The 21,811-nt window shown below is 38.5% G+C and overlaps 1 protein-coding gene across 3 annotated transcripts in view; it reads left to right on the top strand.

Annotated features, from left to right (window-relative positions):
* Nucleotides 1-528: 528 nt before the first annotated feature.
* Nucleotides 529-21,811, top strand: part of wipi1 (WD repeat domain, phosphoinositide interacting 1) — a 26,023-nt gene continuing 4,740 nt past the window's right edge. Inside the window, exons 1-11 of one of the 3 annotated variants that reach the window (XM_044331220.1) lie at nucleotides 529-1,521; nucleotides 4,313-4,395; nucleotides 7,160-7,326; nucleotides 10,499-10,595; nucleotides 12,432-12,529; nucleotides 16,430-16,522; nucleotides 17,145-17,215; nucleotides 17,593-17,700; nucleotides 18,441-18,605; nucleotides 19,567-19,674; nucleotides 21,275-21,414. In XM_044331220.1, the coding sequence (XP_044187155.1) occupies nucleotides 1,433-1,521; nucleotides 4,313-4,395; nucleotides 7,160-7,326; nucleotides 10,499-10,595; nucleotides 12,432-12,529; nucleotides 16,430-16,522; nucleotides 17,145-17,215; nucleotides 17,593-17,700; nucleotides 18,441-18,605; nucleotides 19,567-19,674; nucleotides 21,275-21,414 (1,219 nt within the window). In that variant the 5' untranslated portion in view covers nucleotides 529-1,432. The other 2 variants (XM_044331219.1, XM_044331221.1) reach the window with 2 other exon arrangements.

The following is a 21,811-nucleotide window of genomic DNA, read 5'->3' as shown; positions in this document are numbered from 1 at the left end:
TCTAAATAGACTTCCTAGTGAATTTTACCAAACATGTATAAAGATCACAGACCTGCTGACCTCAGTGTTAGATGCTGGAATCAAGAGAGAGGCAAACTATACAGCTCCTTTTTATCATGGAGTCATATCACTAATTTATAAGAAAGGAGACACACATGAAATAGATAATTGGAGACATTGCACTCATGACTGCAGATTATGAAATATCTGCAAAAATAGCTATAAATTGAATACATGATGCCCTAGCAAAATAAACTGAAAAAGAACAAACATGTGCTATCGAGGGAAGGCTGATGGGGGATAATTTAGTCTCACTGAAAGATATAATCAGTAATACTTCTGTGGAACAATTTTTCATTATAGGTCTGGACCAAAAGAAAGCCTTCGATTTTATATCTTGAGAATATCTGTGGGAGGTGTTAAAAGCACATGGTTTTAATCAAGGTTTCATTAATGTAGTTAAGTTGATGTATGCTCAATCTACAGTTCAGGTCAATGTTAAGTTATGTTTGTTAGGACAGACAATTGAAAAGGTGTTCTGTCAATATGTGGATTGACTTCTTCAACTCAGGATATTGAAACATGTGGAGTGAATTGGGTGAACTGGTCGCAGTAGTAGCTTTATTGTGCAAATGTTAAAGTACATTTAATCCCTAATAGAGAAACACGTACCAAACTTCATTTAAAAAGCCATATATTTAAATTGGCTGTGTACGTAAGCCAATACGATCACACGGAGAACATGAAAAAAGATATTTTCTGGGATCAATATGATCATCTGATATATTCGGCATATAAATGCTGCAGAAAACTGCTCGTAAAGAGCGTTGGTGCAAAAGACTAACCAGCGATTCAAATCTGTAAATGAACATTTATTTAAGTAGAAGTTATAGCACTCTATTGGCTATGTGTACGAATTTTACGACGGTTGCTGTATTTTGACGATATCTAATAAAGTAGATTTTTTTTCTCGCCGCAGAAGACAATGTTGTGGGGAGGTTACATCACGTGAATGGACGTACACAAACAAAACCCCACTCCGCCCTTACAGCCAATAAAAACACACTATTATACGCCTGACCAATCAAAATAGAAGCCAGCAACAACATATTTCCACTACCAACCAATCCTGAGAGGAGGAGGTGTGACGTAGCGCTGTCAGCTGTTCTTGTTTTGCTTCTTTTTCCCCCGTCTTTTGCTCCAGGGTCTGAATAACCGACCTCCTGAAATAACCACACTGAAACGGGATTTAAATTCATCTACAGCGGAGATAACCTCCGGCTCTGCCCCCGAGTACTTATTCACACATCAGCTGCGGACACATTTCTTCCAAATTGGAGCCGTCTTCCGCCGACATCGAGCGAAGAGGTGCAGCCGATCCCAGGCCTCCAATCCAGGGCGGAGGGAGGGAAGGAGGTCGCTGGGAATCGGGATGGAGACCGGAGAGGGTGCTGGCGGGCCTGGCGGACCGGACGGACAGGGGATCCGGTTTGGCTGCGCCTCTTTCAACCAAGACTCCACGTAAGCAAGCAGACAGAGACCGAGCGGATGAGTCAATGAGTCAAGTAAAGACTTATCCTGCTGGGTTTCTCCCTGGAGTTAGAGAAATACATATAAGTTCTTTTCTAAACCTTTGCATTATAATGTTTGAAAATAGAGTGATTTATGAAAAAAGTGAGTAAACCAGTCAAGTAGACAGATTCCCAGCAACACCTTATTATTTACACTACACATTTTACCATCACATTTATCACTAAGCCTGTGAAAACAGTTGTAAACACTTAAAAAAAAAAAAAAAAAAAAAAAAAGCACAATGCCCTATAATGTCTTCTGTGGCTCTGAAGGAGCTGTCAAGTCTGAGAAAAAAACTCTGATGATGTCATAGTGATGTCATCAGTATATCTTGGTTTGGGCATTGAGACTACATACTTTTAATTGAATACCTGCATTGCAAAAGCCTTGTAACTTGAAATATGTGAGTACTTAGCAGGTAGAAAGGGTCTAACAAAGAGATGCTATTGAGTCTCAATGTTTCTAGAGCTTGACCCATACTGGAGTCTCAACGTCAGGATATTCAGGCCTCTGCTGGACAGAATCTGTCTCATACAAGTGTCCCAACTTTATAGAAATACAATACTAAATTACTGGATTAGCCCTTTAACAGTGTAACCACAGTGTCCTCTGTTGATGTCTGTAATAGCAACTCCACTGCAGTTTCTTTTTACTTTCAACTAAGCCAAAGTAAATCATCAGACAAATTCTGTTAAAACAACAGTCAGGAGCCCAAATGAACATTCAAACATGTTTGTCTTGCTGTAATCATTCCTCCTGTTCATACTGACCATTAGAAGATCTCTTCATAATGCACTTACAATGGAAGTGATGGAGGACAAAATCCACAGTCCTCCTTCTGTGCAAAAATGTATTTAAAAGTTTATCTGAAGCTAATATGAAGCTTCAAGTAGATATCTTTCAACGTTACAGTCTTTTTGTTACTATACTTCCACCACAGGAAACACTGTCTGAGGAAACACAAAGAGAATTTGCTGCTAAAAAGACTAAATGTGGCAGATATCCACTTGATATGACTAACTACATCAACTTTTAAATGCATTTTTGCACTAAATGACTGTGTGGACACACTGTGGATTTTGGCCTCCATCACTTACATTGAAGCACATTTGAAGGGGATCTTTTAATAGCCAGTATGAACAGGAGGAATGATTACAGTGAGGAAAACCTCTTTCACTGTTCATATGGACACCTGACTGTTGTTTTAAGACACACTTGAAAAATTGTGAACCTGTCGTTTAAGTCAGCTCCACTCATTGCATATCAAACAGGATTTCACACACACAGGCCTGCCTGTGTGCTGACACGTTGCTCATTTTGTTAAAGTGCTGAGAAATCTATAGATAAGAAAGGGACATTGTGAAAGAAACGGCTGTGTGGATGCAAATTAAGCCTTTCCGTTTGTATGTGCTAACTTGCCCACACCTAACATATTCATCAGCAGCTCCACCCGCACATGTGGCAGTAAAATAGTAACAGTTCTCAGACAGCAGGAGAATGCAGACTCATGACTTCTACGCTTTGGCTCCAGCATATAATTACTCTCTCCTTCTGAAAAAAAGGTTTAAATTTTCAATTAACTCTTTAATTTATATAATAAATAGGAGATCATAGAAAAAGCTACACGACTTGCCACACAATCCATTTGTTCTGCAGGGTCAGTGAAAATATGCTGTATTTTCCCTGTTAGTTCTGCAGGAAGAAACCTGCAGAACTAACAGGATGAGACAGGACAGGAATGTACAGATGCGATGGTGGGGAATGAAGGTACAGGTGGCCATTAAGAAAACGGCTGGTGTAAAAATGAACGGATGTCTTGAACAAGTTTGACAGTCTGTTTTGACTGCAGTGTTAGCTGAGTCAGCGGATACCGCTTGTTTGACAAGACATCAGAGGAACATCTTGCGAGGTGATAGCTGGATATTAACACATCTCATCTTGACAATTCCAATTTGAGATCCTTTTCTGGATTTAAGTTCATTTCTGTTGCTTTACTAACAGTGCTGACTTTCCACTCTCAGTCCTGTTAAAACACTTGCGTCCACTTATTCAGGGATCTATGTTTTCAAAAAAATGAACTCAAGGTCCACTCACCAACCGTATCCGTAGCTTCAGTCACCTGTTATTACTGAAATTCCATACTTACAGTGCGTCAGGGGATAACAACTGAGCCACTGTATCTCCATGACAACTGAACAACTGCATCCGCTTAGATGGAATTAAAAGCTCAAGAAAAACCTAGTAAGTTGAGTTGAGATTTTTTGTCAAACCACCATTTTTCTTGTCATGAAGGCTGTTTGATTACAGACCAGGGGTCTCATTTATAAGCGTTGTGTACACTCAACAGCGCTGGACAGATACATACATCACTTCCCATGAAAAAGTTGGGATTTATAAAAACTAACTTGGTGGGAGAATGTATGCACCTGTACGGAAACTCTGACCCATGCGCACAGACGTTTTGCAGACAGGGGAAACTGGCGACACAGATGTTGAGCGAGTGACTAGAAGCAAGATTGTATAATGATTTCATTTCACTTCATATCAAACACTAATTAAAAATCCATTTTATCATAAACATTTAAGCCAGCAGTGTTACTTGTGCTTGTAGTGAGTCATAACTATTCCATAAGCACCTTTTACCACCAGGGGGCTCCCTGAAAGAAGGACAAGGCAAGACAGTGAGCTAGTGAGCTAATGTGAAGATCTAGTTGTACTGATGTGTGTGTATGTGTTGCAGGTCACTGGCCTTGGGAACAAAGACCGGCTACAAGCTGTTTTCTCTGACCATGGTGGAAAAACTGGACTGCATCCATGAGAGTGGTCAGTATGGAACATGAACTCTGAACTGGGCTAAACATCCATCCACATTTAGTTTAGAGTTTAATTCCAGTTTGATTTCTCTGGCAAACTGGCTAATCATATAACACAGTCCATTCAGAGCTGGCACTCTTCCACTGAGAATTCACCAAGGTTTTCTTGAAATCGGTCCCATTTGTCAGCTCAGCCGTTAAATGACAACAGCATGAAGGCCAGAATCATCATGTGTCTCTGGTGGATAATTGACTTTCATTCATTCGTTATGGTTTACATGACAAACAGGAAGGAAACCTTCAGCATTCGTGCAAACTGATCTGTTGTATTAGCTCATCTGTCCCAGATTGACCCGTCTGTTGAGGATGACCTCACATGTCAGACCATGTCATGTCTCCTCACGTTTCCCTAGAAAGGAACACAGAGTTTTGCGACAGACCACAAAACACTGGTTACATTTACTCATAATCTGTCTATTGTTCAAACTCTGGTTGAGCTCTTATTAAGGTTAATCTGCTATCATGAAAGTTATTTTTGTCTTAAGTCTTTCTCTTGCTGTAAATTAATCTTTAAACTGTTAACTGCGTTGTTACTGTGTAACAGTAGCTAACTTGTAATACAAATTAACTAAATTATCTCCATAATAATACTAAATAATACTCTCATCCTATATATGAGCAAGCCATAGAATTATGCATTATCATTTGGTTACCAAGACAACATGTATTTGTGTCAGAATGTGTAAAGGAGTTTAGATGGAGGGGTGTTTGCTCCTCATTAAACAGTGATTGAAATGAAGCAGCCAAACAGTAACTACTCACCATAATGTCAAGCCTCTTTTTCGTCCTGCAGCGCTGATGATGCAGGATGACATCACCAAAACTGTCCAATGAATATTCTCTGGCAGTCCGTATGGCTTCATGTCACACTTCATGGTGTCATGAACACATGAAATAGACCAGAATGGAAAGGCAACAATAGATTTCTGTTTTTCTTTGATCCAGACCAAATAAACTGAACTTCAGCTGTGAAAATGACTTTATCAAAACTACAAAACAAACTCTTTTGTATGTCTTGGCACATTATGGTATTTATTGAATTTTGTTGCTGCTTCCCAAATAATTATAATTATTATTATTATTATTGTAATAAATTCCACTTGGTGTTTTTTTTATTCTTTGCTTTCTGGCAGAGAAGAGGAAGGAGTGGAGAAATAGGATAATTCTATAATATCCATATCTACACTGTTGGAAATAAAACAAGAATAAGGACAGCATCATCATAATTATATTTAGACCTTTTTATATATTCTATGTAAGCTTGAATGTAAATGTGGAAACCTTGCATCTGTGTAAACCAGAAATGAAACTGGCATATTTTTTACCTTTATTTATTCTGGGAAATTTCACTGAGAGGAAGCTTCTTTTTTGCAGGAACATCCTTCCATCTATTTTTACACACATTTAGAATTTAAAAAGACCAAGAAAATAAAAAATAAAAAGGGTGACAGACAAAAATACCAGACTGGATATGTAGATGTAAGATTCTCAAGGTCTTTTAATAATCTTATCATTTTGTTACACTGTCTACACATATTGTCAGCTGCACTTTTTTGCCAGCCTTTTCAAATCTGCTTGACATTTGCAACACACAGCTTCAGTCACCAGTTTAATGTGGGAGGAAACCAGACATCTGAACCAGAGTATGACCTCATCAGAATATGAGCTCCAGCATAATTATGCTGTATCTGTGCTGACCCACAACCAGACTACATGAATTACTGGGTGAGGAAGGGAATTCTCTGTGCAAGTAAATATAAGCAGTGATTACATTTCAGCAAGGGGACCACTAAGAATTCAGCCTCTCCACATCACAGCACTCCCTGGGTATTTTGGGGTTTTAGTGGCTGGATGTTCAGACAAGGCCAAGCTTGCTGTAATTACACAGTGCTTCTGGCAGCAGTCTTCCATGGCAAAGAACAAGAGACTTTCCTCAGAACGGGTGTGTTAGGTTTGTAGTCTGCAGAACCAGGTTGATCAGTTTATGGCCATATAAAATATGTAACCTGAACACAAAATCATCCAGTAAGAGGTAGATACATAAGAAACCAAGTGTACCCATTGTACCCATTTATATAGTGTATATATTTACACACACACGTATTACTCAATTTTGTTGTACTGACAATAAAGGAATTTTTTTCTATTCTAAGTGTTTTAATAGTGAACAGCAGTTATATACCTAACTGACAGGTAAGTCAGGGGAAACATGAACTGCTTGAGAACATCTAAAGGCTATTTCAGAAGCATCTCTACCTTTCTAAGAATATAATTCCAGGAGAAACAGTTTTTCGTGATTCAGTTAAAACTATAATGAAGTATTGGTGGCCTGAATCCAAAATTATAAACAGGATCATACAGCACGTAGATAATGGCCTAAACAATAGTGACAGTGATTCCATTTGGTTTTACTTGATTGGGACAGATTGATTGGGATTGGAAATATATATACAGTATGCTTTATACTTTTGCTGTTAGAAGTGTTCAGAGACATCCTGCATGAACTTGGTTTGAAGTATACTCAACCCTTGACTTAGCAAATCTCTGCAGGCATTTTCATATTTAGAAACTTATGTTTCTAGTGGTTTCTGACCTGAAATGATGGAGAAAGTCATGGTCAAAAGGTTAAACTGTTTTATTTCTCTTGAGGGAAGGTTTGTGGTAGTTTAATCTCTGTCCTCATCGCTGCCTGTCTGTCTGTTCTCCCACAGCAGAGACTCCAGATGTCTACATTGTGGAGCGTCTGTTCTCCAGCAGTCTGGTCGTTGTGGTGAGCACTGCCATGCCGCAGCGCATGAACATCTACCACTTTAAGAAGGGGACCGAGATCTGCAACTACAGCTACCCCAGCAACATCCTGTCTGTCAAGCTCAACAGACAGGTGAGTGTTCCTGGACCCTGGAACATTACGGTGTAGCCATACAAGTTCATCACATAGACACATACTTATAAACAGCCCATGTTGCTGTCAGTCTTTATGCTAAGCTAAGCTAACCAGCTGTTCATGGCAGCTTCATATTTACCATACAGACGTCTTCTCATCCGTCTCTCCACCAGGAAGCAAATAAGCTTAATTTCCCACAATGTCAAACTATTTATTGAACTTGTTAAATCAATATTTTTTCTTGTTAAAACATGATAAGTTAGCCTGGTTCCAGACCTTTGAATCACTGCCCACATTTCATTATTTCTTAATAAGTGATTTAAATAGTAAATTCTATTTCTAACACTTATGTAGGTAGCTAAGAGCTATTTTTTTATTTCGTCTTTATTCTATCTTTGAATTTTTTTTCAGTGTGGAATTAAACCTCTTTGGATTTCCCCATTCATAGATAAGCCTTGTCCAATACTGTAAATAACCCTTCTTGTAGAATGAGTCTGAGTCTGAGCTGTTTATTTTATATTTGTGTAAAAGTGAATGCATGGTTTTTTTCAAAATCTGCCTCCCGACAAGAAATTGAATCAACCAATAAGCTTGTTAACCTTTAAAAAATAGTGGTCTCCAAACTCAAGCCAAGATACCTTGTGGTTTATTAGGGGTATTTGACAAAGATATTTCAGAGCATCATCTGTGTATGTTGCATTCCTTGTCTCTTGGACAGCTGATGTCCATCAGTCTGTATGTCTTGACCTTTTAGAGACATGCTGAGATAAATGACATGCTGTCTCTTCTTACTTACAGAATTGAGTAAGCTTGCATGCAAACCACTACATAGCCTCATCCCGCCATTTCCAACTAAGGAAATGTTTTGCGTGATTCTTTTTGATACGTCACCACCCGACTGGGAACATTTTAAATAAGTGTGCCCAATGACATCACAAGCAGATGTTTCCATTCAGGGTTCAGCACAACAAAGGACACCATGTTCCAAATATTGTTCCAGTATTCAACACACATTGCTTTACTCAGTCACCAAACAAAAGCTTCCCAGGACTATAAACAGTATGCAACCTCTTCTGACTGTGCCTTGCTGTTTCAGCTTGGCATATTCATAAGCTTCATGTGCTGCAATTCAATACTGCACCAGTATAAGAGGAATTCAACCTGCATCTCAGCCATGATCTCGATCAACTTCATTTTGTGGGGTTGATTTTTTTTAATTGAACCTTAATTATTGGAAACACTGCACTGAACCAAAGATCACATTTATCCACTGTCAGGCTTTTTAGACATGATAGGGACATGGCTCTAGAGATGGTAATGTTAAGCAGTTGGTCCATAACATTGGTCCAGACTGAAATATCTCAATAAATATAGATTGATTACCATAAATTTGGAGTTGACATTCATTCTAATGATGAATCCTAATGACTTTGATAATCTCTAACTTGTCTTCTAGAGCCATCTTTGATTTATGCTAAACTAATGACATTCCCATCAACCTCAACTGTACTTTGTGGTTGATGCTAATTAACAAATGCTCACACGCTAAGCTAAGATTATGAACATGGTAAACATTACCTGCTAAATATTAACACTGTCATTGTGAGTGTGTTGCCATGCTGACTCGTTAACATATGTTTCTTCATTTAAGCAAGCATCAGGAGTTATAGTGATGTAGCACTGGTCTGCCATTTGACCAAGGGTGTGATGGGTAACCCCTGGAGCTGCAACTGAACATTATTTTCATCGATTAATCTGTCAATTATTTTCTCAATTAATCGATTAGTTGTTTGATCAGAAAATGGTGAAAAAAGTAAATCACTGTTTCCCAAAGCCCAAGATGAAGTCTTCAGATGCCTTGTTTTGTCCCAACCAACAGTCCCCAACCCAAAGATATGGGAAATGGACTGCACTTATGTAGCACCTTTCTAGTCTTCCGACCACTCAAAGCGCTTTTAGACTAAAAATCACATTCACCCATTCACACACACATTCATACGCAGATGGCAGGTGCTGCCATGCAAGATGCAAACCCGCACATCAGTAGGATATAATCATTCACACACAGATGGCACAGCCATCCGGAGCAATTTAGGGTTCAGTGACTTTCCCAAGGACACTTTGACATGCAGACTGGAAGAGCTGGGAATCAAACTACTGATCTTCCAATTAGTGGACGACCCACTCTACATCCTGAGCCACAGCCACATTCAGTTTACTGTCATAGAGTACTAAAGAAACCAGAAAATATTCACATTTAAGAAGCGTCTCTGACTTTTTTTCTTAAAAAATGACTCAAAATGATTGATCAATTATAAAATTATTTGGCGATTGATGTAATAGTTGGCGACTAATCGATTAATCGACTAATCATTGCAGCTCTAGTGACCACACCTCCTAAATCTCAACCAGGTGTTGTGCGGTCCTGTGTTTCAAACAAGCTGATTGGTTGATCTAACTTCCTTTCAGGAGGTGAGTTTCAAAATGGAAAAGAAATAAACACATTGATGAAACACCCAAATCCATATACAGTATCAGTGAAAAGTTTGAACACATCAATGAGAAAGTTTTAACTGGTAATGTAAGTATTAAAGAAAGAGCTAGTCTGATCATGTTATTCTTTATTCTTTGTTATTCTTATGCAAATTTGTGACAATATTTAATAGCTTTAAATGCTGTAGATTTTTTCGTTTTATTGGTAGCAGTAAGTGCACAAAACCTAACTATTGAGTACTATAGCAAAATCAGTGTGTTTTGAATGTCAGTAACTACCTAGTAATAGAAGTATTTAATCATTTTGGTGAGAAAATCCAGATTTTTTAGGTTATAAGACACCCTGCTTTCTCAGTATTGTTACTAGATGGTCAAGGTGAGGAGTTCATGTGCTTTGTTACAACAGAAGATCTCCAAACTCACTGTCATGACACAACAGCTAGATTGTTGACAGAAATATGATCTCTGAATGTTCTGAAGTGAACAATAGTGTTTCATTTCACTGTATGTGTTGTTTGTCATTTTTAAAGAGAGAAACTGCAGCTCCTTTGTGGGATTGACTGTAAAACATTTGTTGTGACACAGTGAGTGGGGTTTCACTGATGTGGGCCTATAGAGTCTGCATTTACTGTGTTACATTGGAGTGAAATGACCTGAATGCTGCTGTGTCTTGCAGAGGCTTGTGGTGTGCCTTGAAGAGTCCATTTATATCCACAACATCAAAGACATGAAGCTACTCAAGACTCTGCTCAACACTCCGTCCAACCCCTCAGGTAAGATGTAGTACCAAGACACAGGAACTGCTGCAAGTATGTGCCTCACACACACAAACACACACTGACAGCAGGGTTTGTCAAGTGAAACTTTTTAAAGGACGATTACAGTTTACTACAACTTTAGTCTTATTGTTGTAGTCTGACGGGGCAACAAACATGATCAGACAGGTTGTAAACAAACCAAAGTCAAATTTATTTGGAAGGGAGATGCACATGAACAGCAACATTATTACCCAAACTGTTTCCTCTAAACATCTGTCACAGTTTACAGACCCACTTCCTGCACACATATTTTACATGCACCGTGAAGGATTATCAGCAACATTTCTGGTGTGCCCTCATTCAGTTTGACCTCCAAATAAAGTGGTTTAGATAATCTGGATAAACTGAATGCTCATGTTTCTTTACCTGTCAAGACTTCGTTGTAGTGATGCCCAGTGTTGGGCAAATAACCAGAAAAATATAATCACTTACATATTACGCATTACTCATTTAAAAAGTAATTACATTAGACACAACATCTTAAAAGAAAAGGAAATGTTCTGGTTTAACAAGCATGGTATTTACTGAACTTCCACAGGTAGCTTAAAAGATAGGTTCACAACATTTAAGAGTGTCTTAAAACAACAGTCAGGTGTCCATATGAACAATGAAAGAGGTTTTCGTCTCTGTAATCATTCCTCCTGTTCATACTGGCTATTAAAAGATCCTCTTCAAATGTGCTTCAATGTAAGTGATGGAGGCCAAAATCCACAGTGTGTCCACACAGTCATTTAGTGCAAATTGCATTTAAAAGTTGATGTGAAGCTTATATGAGGCTTCAGCAGTCTGAGTTAGTCATATCAAGTGGATATCTGACACATTTACAGTCTTTTTAGCATCAAATTCCCTCTTTGTGTTTCCTCAGACAGTGTTTCCCTGTTGAGCTGTGGTGGCAGTATAGTAACAAAAAGAGGAACTTTGGCACTAAAAAGACTGTAACGTTGAAAGATGTCTACTTGATTCGACTCATTTAGACGTTGACGCTCCAGATAAACTTTTAAATACATTTTTGCACAGAAGGGCTGTGGATTTTGGACCCCATCACTTACACTGTAAGTGCATTATGAAGAGATATTCTAATGGTCAGAATGAACAGGAGGAACTATTACAGCAAGAAAAACATGTTTCAATGTTCATTTGGAAACTTGACAGTTCAAACTGTGAACCTGTCCTTTAAAACAAGACACTATCACGTTGGGGAATGTGCTTATTCACTTTCTTACTGAGAGTTAGGCAGAGGTAGAGTTAGAAGACTGATACTACTCTCATGTCAGTCCAGTATAAGGCTGCAGCGAGCAGCTGGTTAGCGTAGCTTAGCATAAAGACTGGAGACAGGGGAAACAGTTAGACTGGCTCTGTCCAAAGGAAAAGAATACCACCTACCAGCACCTGTAAAGCTCAGTAATTAACATGTCATATTTTGTTTGTTTAATCTGCACAAAAACTGTAGTTTTGTGTCTGACTGCATTGTTCCCACAGCCTCCAACTCTGAACTAAACCAGCTGATTCCTGAATGTAGCCTTACCATTGGCTAACATTAGCAGTCCAAGGCAACTTCAGAGTTAGTAACTAGCTGGTGAACATAGTGAAGCATTTAGCAGTTAAAGAGCCAGATATTTTTCTCAGGAATTGGTGGAGACCAAACAGGAGAGTAACTATTGAACTTCATTTGGGTAAACAAATAAATGCTAATGTTGTTCTGTCTGCTGGATGTGAATATAGGCAACTGTCTGCTGTTGCAGCTTTAATTTGCAACTATAATTTGTCCTTTAACCACCTCTTCTCTTGCAGGTCTCTGTGCTCTTTCTATCAATCATTCCAACTCCTACCTGGCATACCCTGGCAGTGCCACCATCGGGGAGATCATAGTGTATGATGCCAACAATTTGGTGAGCAACATGTCATCACAGAATATGTCAAATATAATGCTATTATTCATGATTTTAAATGGAGTCATCTAATTTTATTGCAGTTACATTCTTTTCATTGTATTTCATTCAGTGTCTGTAGGCTGGGTTATAACAGTCTTTTTAGTCTAACGTATTGCAGCAGAGCAGACAGACAGAACAATGTAAAACTGAAGTGGTGAGTAGAAGAGGTAGATAATGAATAAAGGTCAAAATCTCATCAGACATGAATATGCAGCTTAATTCAGTTCTGGATTATTATGTTAAAAAGCTTTTATGAACTGTGAGCAGCAGTGTCACTATTTGGTTGATTCCCCTGTATGTATGCACTGATTAAAAACATGCACTCCCTTAGGATTGAAACATGGTAAGCCCTCAACAACAGCCTGGCTGGGGATGAGATATATTAAGGTCATAATTTGAATGTTGTGTAAAAATATGAACATGAGCATGAAATATACGCTGAAAATAGGGACACTGGAAGCCTTAAGTTGTTCCATTTCACACTTTTAGTTTAGTTGGTTTTACATGCAGGTTTAAATTTAGTTTACATATAATTTGATTTTATAGTACCAGTCAAACGATCGGACACACCTTCCCATTCACGTGAATGAGAAAGTGTGTCTAAACTTTTGACTGGTACTATACATATAATTTACACATAGTTTTACATATAATTCCATATATTTTAGTTTTACTTATACTGTAATTTAACATATAGTTTCATTTTACATATACTTTTTATAAAATGTAATTTAAGACATATTTTAGTTTAACATATAGTTACATATAGTTTTACATATAACTGCCATCACAGATGGAAGAAATACTCAGATCTTTACCTAAGTAAAACTAGCAATACCACAATACATTTAAAATCTTATTCAAATAAAAGTACATAAGTATTGTCCGCAGAATTTATGTAAAGTATTAAAACTAAAAGTACTCATTATGCAAAATAGCCCAAGTGAGAGTGTTATATTTATCATACATGTGTGTATATATTATTTTAATATTAAAACTGATTAATTTATGTGTTCTTGTAAGCAGCATTTTAACATTGCCAAGGTAGAGCAAATCTTAACACCTGATACTGTTGAATAGTCTAATCTATGCAATCAATCAATTAATGCATATATAATAAACTGATAACATGTTTAACGGATATAAATCTTGATCTGAAATGTTACTAGTAACAGTGAACAGTATAGCTATGAAATAAATGTAGTGGAGTAAAAAACACAATATTTCCCTCTGAAATGTAGTGGAATGGAAGTACAAAGTAGCACAAAATGGAAATACTCAAGTAAAGTACAAGTACCTCAAAACTGTACTTAAGTACAGTACTTAAGTAAATGTACTTAATTGCATTCCACCACTAGTTGCCATATATAGTTAAACTTTAGATATAGTTCCATGTAGTTAAGTTTACATGTAGTTTTACATATCAATGGCTGAAGAGCACAACCTCCTATCTGAAAAATGCACCTTTTTGAAAAAACTTGTTTAAAAAAGACTTGTTGTTTTCTTGCAGAATGCTATTTGTTGAGGATACCCAATACATAATACACTGTTTTTGGACTATATTACTGTATTATGTGGTATTGTTTACAGTATTTTTGTATGGTTATTACGGTATTGTTAACACATAATGTAGTAATATAGTCCAAAACAGTGTATTATGTATTGGGTATCCATAACAAATAGCGTTATTGCAAGAAAACAAGTTTTTTTTAGTTTTCTCAAAAAAGTGTATTTTTCAGATAGGAGGTTTTGCTCTTCGGCCATCGATATAGTTACATATAGTTTTTAATTTGGACAAAAATATATGTATGATAATCAGTAACCACCTTACTTTATTAAAACAAAAATTAAGTTGTTATTGAGATCTCGTTATTTAATATTTGGACAAAAAAACACATAACATAAAAATAAGATCCAAGTTGTAATAAACTAGACTCATCCTTTAAATACTAAGCACAATGGGTTAACATTTTCAACACTGCAAATTAAACACCACACACCCGCAACTGATCTTATTGACAGAACATGAGTTGTCTCGGGGGACTGCTTTCTTTGAAACACTGTTATCACAGGTCATCTTCTCTGACAGTGTGTTCTGATACTTGTTTGTCTGAGTCTCTTCACTCTGATGGCGCCTTCTCTGGTGTCTGTTTGTGCGACACCTTAGACTTCAAGATATTTTTCCTGTGATCTTGGGAATGATGCCATTTTGTATGATGTCCAAGAACTGATGCTGACGTCTAAGGATATGCTAAATATACCACACATGTAACAGTGAGCTGGGAGGAACGCCTGGGATTTCAGGACACTGTTGACCACACATCAGGGAGGGCATCTCTGAGTTTATGATGTGACTTGGCTAAGATGAGACTTCTTTGGATCCATATACTATACTCAGTCTGATAGAAAATGGACTGTGAGTTGTGATACCGTCGGCTAGGACACATGATACCACTGGTGTAAAGTAACTAAGTACATTTACTCAAGTACTGTACTTAAGTACAATTTTGAGGAACTTGTACTTGGAACTACAGATGAAGATTTGACACAATGGATAATATAACAAGCTTTTAAAATACAACACATTGTTAAAGATGAAACCAGTGGTTTCCAACCTTTTTGGCTTTTGACATCTTACAAGAAGCAGTGTGTAGTCGGGGTCACATTTCACATGTCTATGAGTTGTTAACAGCTCCAACAAATAGTGATTTTTCCCTCTAAACTTCTCACATGCTTTCATTTCAATAAATGTTCAAATGATCCAATATTTCAGCAAAAATCAAAGATTAGAAGAAAAGTCCAAAACTGAGAACAGGTTTGTGTATCAGAACTTTGTTTTTTCTTCTTTCCTCTCCCATTAATCATCTCACCACCCCTCAGATTTATCTGCTGACCCTTTGGAGGGGCCCGACCCCTAGGTTGGGAACCACTGGACTAAACTAGCTAACTGTATATATAAAGTAGTTGAAAGTAGCTCCACCTCCAGCAGCTACAACAGTAACATGCTGCTCTAACACTGATGCTTCACTAATAATCTAATGATGTCATATATAATAATATATCAGTCAGAGGGGAAAAAACCACTACTTTTACTGCAATACTTTAACTACATCAAGCTCATAATACTTATGTACTTTTACTGCAATACTTTAACTACACCAAGCTCATAATACTTATGTACATTTACTGTAGTAGGATTTTTCATGTAAGACTTTACTTATAATGGAGTATTTTTACAGTGCTGTATTGGTACTTTTACTTAAGTAAATGATCTTAGTACTTTTTCCACCACTGTGTGATACCAGGAAACCATCTTTCATAACAATGCAGTACTGGGAAAGTCTGCCTCACTCAGGAGTGAGAGCACTTTGTTTCAGTTGTTCTTATCTCCTTGTAAACACATGTTTAAAGTTTCTCAGTTTGTTCCAGTGTGTGTTGCTCTCATTGTTCCTGCATTGCTAGGTGAAACCACGTAATGTTTTTAACTTTTCTCATGCTCAGATCACCTCAGGTTTCTTCTTACCTGGAAACATGTCAGTTGATCTCACCCACACGCTGGCTGTTCATGTGAACTCAGCCAGACAAAGAACACCTCCCTCTGCTCTGTGTTGCTTCATGCAGCACAGAAAGTTTGGCCCAACAGGATGAAAACATCTTTTTCTTCACTTTGTCATGACTCAGTTTTTGATATTGTGCTATGCCACTGCTATGATAAGAACACATACATGCGAATGTGCCCTAAGCTCATTGGTTCCTACTGAAGACATAGGTTCATTTTCAAAAAGGTTCAGTAATTTCCTAAAACATCCAAAGGACTAAACTTTTTAATTTTGCTATTTTTGTCTTTTGTCATTTCAGAGCACAGTGACAATGATCCCGGCTCATGACAGTCCTCTGGCAGCTCTCACATTCAACGCCTCTGCCACCAAACTTGCCAGCGCCTCCGAGCGGGTAAGAATGAGTCCCTGAGTGGGTAAGGGGTTAGGGTTAGGGTCTGGAATGTGTGCAAGAAAAAGACAACAAGCTCTGACTATTTCTTGGCTCTAAGCAGTTGTCAGGCAATTAGTGGAGACTCCAGGATGTTCCTGCTCCCACCCAACGATTAGTCCGACACAAAACTCTGCAGTTTTTGTGCAGATTAAACAAACCACATGTTAATTAGTAAGCTTTACTGTAGAGTGTTTCTTGTAATATTGACAAAAATATATGTCAATAATAATGTAAAATAAGGAAAATACAGTTTCTTATATTAAATGGATCTTGTTATACCCAGAATTTATTTTGCATTACAACAAAAAACTCACCAGGCATTTGTCATGGTGGCAGCAGTACCGCTGTAGATTATAAATGAAGGGGCAGTGAAGATTGTAGTTCCTCTTTTAAATTGAATCATTTGGTGGTTGCTAGGGAGGAAACACACTACTCCCATTCTAATAAATGGGAGGACTGGTGGTTTCGCCGCACCGCCTGATTTGGTCTGAATACGGCCTTACAGAGAGCATCTGCTGGAGAATGTGTAGCTCTTGTTTACAGCAAAGTAAAGAAAGCACCTCACTGTCTGTCTGTCTCACAGGGCACCGTCATCCGAGTGTTTTCCATTCCTGAGGGCCTGCGTCTGTTTGAGTTCCGCCGGGGAATGAAGAGGTCAGAGTTCACACACATCATATAAGATCTGCACTCATAAAAACAGCAAAGTCAATGTGTGTACACAGCTAAAGACATGAACCAGACCAAATCACCTAAATCATGATTTAACATGGAGCATAAATATCTTGCAGGCACATTGGCATGCATGCACTTACACCCCGAGGCTTCATTACATGATGATGACTGATCTATAAGTATTAAAAGTGACGTGATCTGTACTGGCTATTATACTCAAATAGCTGAGTAGACTGATGAGCTTTCAGCTAATAGCCTGCAGCTGATGCTGAAAGTTAATTATCCACTTTAAATTATTCATCATTCCTCAAGTGTTTATGTGTATGTGTGTATGTTTACATCTGTTGTTCTGTCTGCAGGTACGTCAATATAAGCTCTTTGTCCTTCAGTCCCGATGGCCAGTTCCTCTGTGCTTCCAGCAACACAGAGACGGTGCATATCTTTAAACTGGAGCAACTGGGACCGAGGTACACCACACACACACACACACACACACACACACACACACACACACAGATGTATTTCCATCGCTTCAGAGGACATTACACTGACTTACATTCATTTCCTGGAGACTTCTCCTAACCTTTACCATAACCACCACATGCCTAACCCTAACCCTTACCCTAACTTTAAGATAACCCTAAACTAACCTTAACTTTAAACCAAGTCTTCACCCTAAAATTAATGATTTACGTTGAGGGAACTTGTTTTTGTCCCCATAAGGGAAGCGAGCCACAACATGACTATGTAAACAGATTTACGTCCCCACGACGTGAGGAATACTTGGGCCATACACACACATACACTCATGCACACACACACACACACACACACTCCTCACTAGTTAGCTCCTCCAGCTGTCTCTGGGGGTTCGCAAGGCATTTCCAGTTGTCCAAAATGAACCGGTCTTTAAATCTGTTTCTTCCAAGAAGCACTAAAATCAGATAGCATTACTGACAGAGACAGAACGTTACTGGATGCAAGATGCTTCTTACTAACTGTAGAGCAGCAGGTCAAACAGCTAAATCAACCTCTGAAGAAGAGATATTATTGGCTGCTGGAGGAGACAGTTTTACTGATCAGGAACTAGTGTGTGATTCTACAGATGCAGAAGACTTTTCATTAAAACAGTCATTAGTTCATTTGTCCATTTGTCCTAACACACAGTGGAAGCTTTTCTAACAAAGACTTTGTACTCTGTATGCAGTGGAGAAGACGAGGCTGCCACCTGGTCAGCCTACGTGGGGAAGATGTTCTCAGCAGCCAGCAGCTACCTCCCTGCTCAGGTATCCGGAATGATGAGCCAGGACCGGGCCTTCGCCACCGTTCACCTCCTCACATCTGGCCAGAGGAACGTCTGCACCCTAGCTATGTGAGCCTCTCTGTGGAATCAGGGCCTGCACATTTGCATGCTGTTGTTTTTTTTGTGTGTACTTTTAAGTGTATTCTTGTCAGAACATGTTGTGTTTTTAGACCTTGAGAGAGAGATTTTGGCCAGCCCTGACCTCCTCACATGACTATTTGAGGATTAAAGCTGGAGTACAGGACTATTGTCTCCCCTTTTCAGTGAGAGTAATTACAAAAATACTGTCAACAAGTGTTGACATCATAGGCTCTGTCGTAATGCACTCCGTCGTTACTGTTGCAGCTGTAAAACGGTGGATAAATTGTTTTGAGTGTCACACAACCCCCACGAAATGACTAGTTTCACTATCACAATTTGATCCATTCGGTCCGATAACATTTGGAAAGTCTAGAACAGCCGCACCATTAAATTATTTTATCCCCATTCAAGTTAGCAGAAGGCTAACCGGAAGTTAGCCACCCCAGCTGGCAGAAGTCTGCATTCATGCATTCATCCGGCCAGCACAGGAATATCAAACCTGACACCAGATTAAAAACTCTGTACACTGTGAAATACAGAAAGATTTCTCTGTTAGTGATGGGCTTAATCAGCATTATGTGAACTCATTTTGCAAGGGCTTGAATATAATGTTCATTCATATGTAAAAGTTCCACACTGCAAGTTTAAGGCGTGATATCTCATAATCCAAAGGGCAGCTATGACATTTACTTACCAAATTTATGCTACCCAGGGGATGAGCCCTTTTGAGTTTAATGACACCATTGCTTTTAGCGCCACCTTTGGGAGAAAAATTTGAGTTTTTAATCTCTAATCTCTAAATGACTGGCACAGGAAGGGATTTGATTTCAAACTATTTTTAGGAATAAAAATAATTCACTTCCTTGTTTCTCACTGTTGGACCGGACTAAAGTGAATGGCTATGATTGTTCCAAAACAACTGAAATGGAAACTCAATTGGATGTTTCAGGATCCAGAAGCTTCCGCGGCTGCTGGTGGCCACGGATGATGGCCAGCTGTTCATCTACAATGTGGATCCACAGGACGGAGGCGAATGCATGTTGGCGCACAAACACAGGTGAGGCTGCAGCTGATTTCACAAGGGTTGGATGGATGTTAGGCATTAGGCTGTGACATCCGTATATCTACATAGGAAACGGCAAATACAAAATAGAGAATCTAAGAGTAAAAATTGACATGGTAGAAAAACATCTGGATAGTTTTCAAGATAATACACTAATGCATCACAATCAGACTGCATACATAAACCATAAACCTCATTTCCTGGAAAGAACTATGCAATGTGGTACTAATTGGAAAATAGAGATAGTGTTCCATTAATACACATCTGATTAATTAATCTGATTCCAATCATTTGCCGAATGATTTTGAGAGTTTTCTATTCAGTGCATTTTTTCTATAATCACCACAAAATTACAAAGCTCCTTCAAGGAAATTTTAAGTAAATTACACACCTGCAAAAAAATAATTAATATAATCGCAGGAAAATCCAGAATCCCAATTGTGGGCCATGGCCACGGGGATGGTGCAGGGATGGTGGTGTGGTCCTGTGGGTGTCCTGCCTTGACACCTTCTCGGGCTACTATTATTATTACTAGTCATATCTATTATTATTATTGTTATTATTATTGTTATAATGCTTCTCTGTATCTCTCTCTCCCCCTCCCTACTTCTTTCTCTCTCAACCCAACCAGTCAAGGCAGATGGCCGCCCACCTAGAGCCCTTTTCTTCCCGTTAAAGGGGAGTTTTTCATTGTCGCTGTCACCAAGTGCTGATCATGGGCGAATTGTTTGGTCTCTGTAAATTAAAGAGTATGCTCTAGACCTGCTCTATGTGAAAAGTGCCTTGAGATAACTTCATTTGTGATTTGATGCTGTATAAATAAAATTGAATTGGAAAAAACAAAAAGGAATAATATTTAAAAGCCGTGTACTCGTTTGTAATGTCCTTTAAGTAAATACAGTGTGAATATAAGGATATGGATTTAACTATTAATTAGTCAAAAACTCATAGAGAAGGTTTGATATCAATTTATACATTCAGGCTGAGAGGAGCCATACAGCCATTGTTTGCGCTTTATTTCATTACATTTGTGTAATGTGTGCTCTCCTTCTGGTCCTGGTCAACACACAAGCAGCTGAATTTTGTATTATTTGCTTCTGAATTGTAGTGTAGTAGAAGTATAAAGAGGCATAAAATGGAAATACTCAAGTAAAGTACAAGTATCTCAAAACTACAGTACCTGAGTAAATGTACTTTGTCACATTTCACTGGGAAACGTGTTAATGTATGCAGAATGCATTGCAATTCTTCAAAATAAAAATAAGCAGAGGTCATACAGCAGTCTGTTATGTGCCATGTTTAATGACAAATCTGCCACAATACGGGCAGAAATGAGCAAACGTTTATTAAAACCTGGTCATTATCTAGATAACTGGTCCAGATACAGATTGCATGTTAATACCTGGTAGACATTATTTGCTGTTTCGAAGTCTAAATCCAAAAGCTGTAGCCACTGCCTCTCCATCAAACTGTGAGATGTTAGAGGATTAAGGAATGTTGTGAGACTTTGCTTCATTACAAATGTTTACAGCGTTTCACCAATCTTTGAATGACACATGTTCTTGCTTCCTTTGTTCTCTTCCTCCTGTCTTAGGCTCTTTGGTGTCGATGATGACCAGGATGAAGGTACAGAGTCAGAAGGGTCAGAGGTCACAGGGCCAGCACAGGCATATCCATCCTATGCTGCAACCGCTGCCTTACCAGCCACCGGTCCTGTCACTGCAACGCTTACTGGTTTGTAGCCACACACATTTCTCCATCTATGAGGTTATGTGTGACAGGAAGGGTTTGACATCACTTTCAGGCCAGCTTATTCAGGATGTGGGTTTCCTTGCAACTGCACTGTTGAAATAGTTTCCCTATCTGATCAGAGGTGTTAAAGAGCCATGGGCCAGTTAGTATCGGCTCTTATGTCCACCTTTTTATGACTGCTATTTAGCTTGATCTGACTGCAATGTTAACTGAGAACACCATATTTACATATGAACCATTCCAGGTGACGACCTCATAAAGCTGGTTAAGATATTACCTACAAGTGTGCAAAGCTATCATCAAGGCAAACAGTGGCTACTTTGAGGAATATAAATATGAAACATATTTCGATTTGTTTAACACTTTTTTGTTTACTACA

This window comes from Thunnus albacares, chromosome 17, assembly GCF_914725855.1.
Source record: "Thunnus albacares chromosome 17, fThuAlb1.1, whole genome shotgun sequence".
Taxonomy (NCBI): domain Eukaryota; kingdom Metazoa; phylum Chordata; class Actinopteri; order Scombriformes; family Scombridae; genus Thunnus; species Thunnus albacares.
Note: the sequence above shows the minus strand (reverse complement) of the source record. Positions and strands in the feature narration are given on the sequence as shown.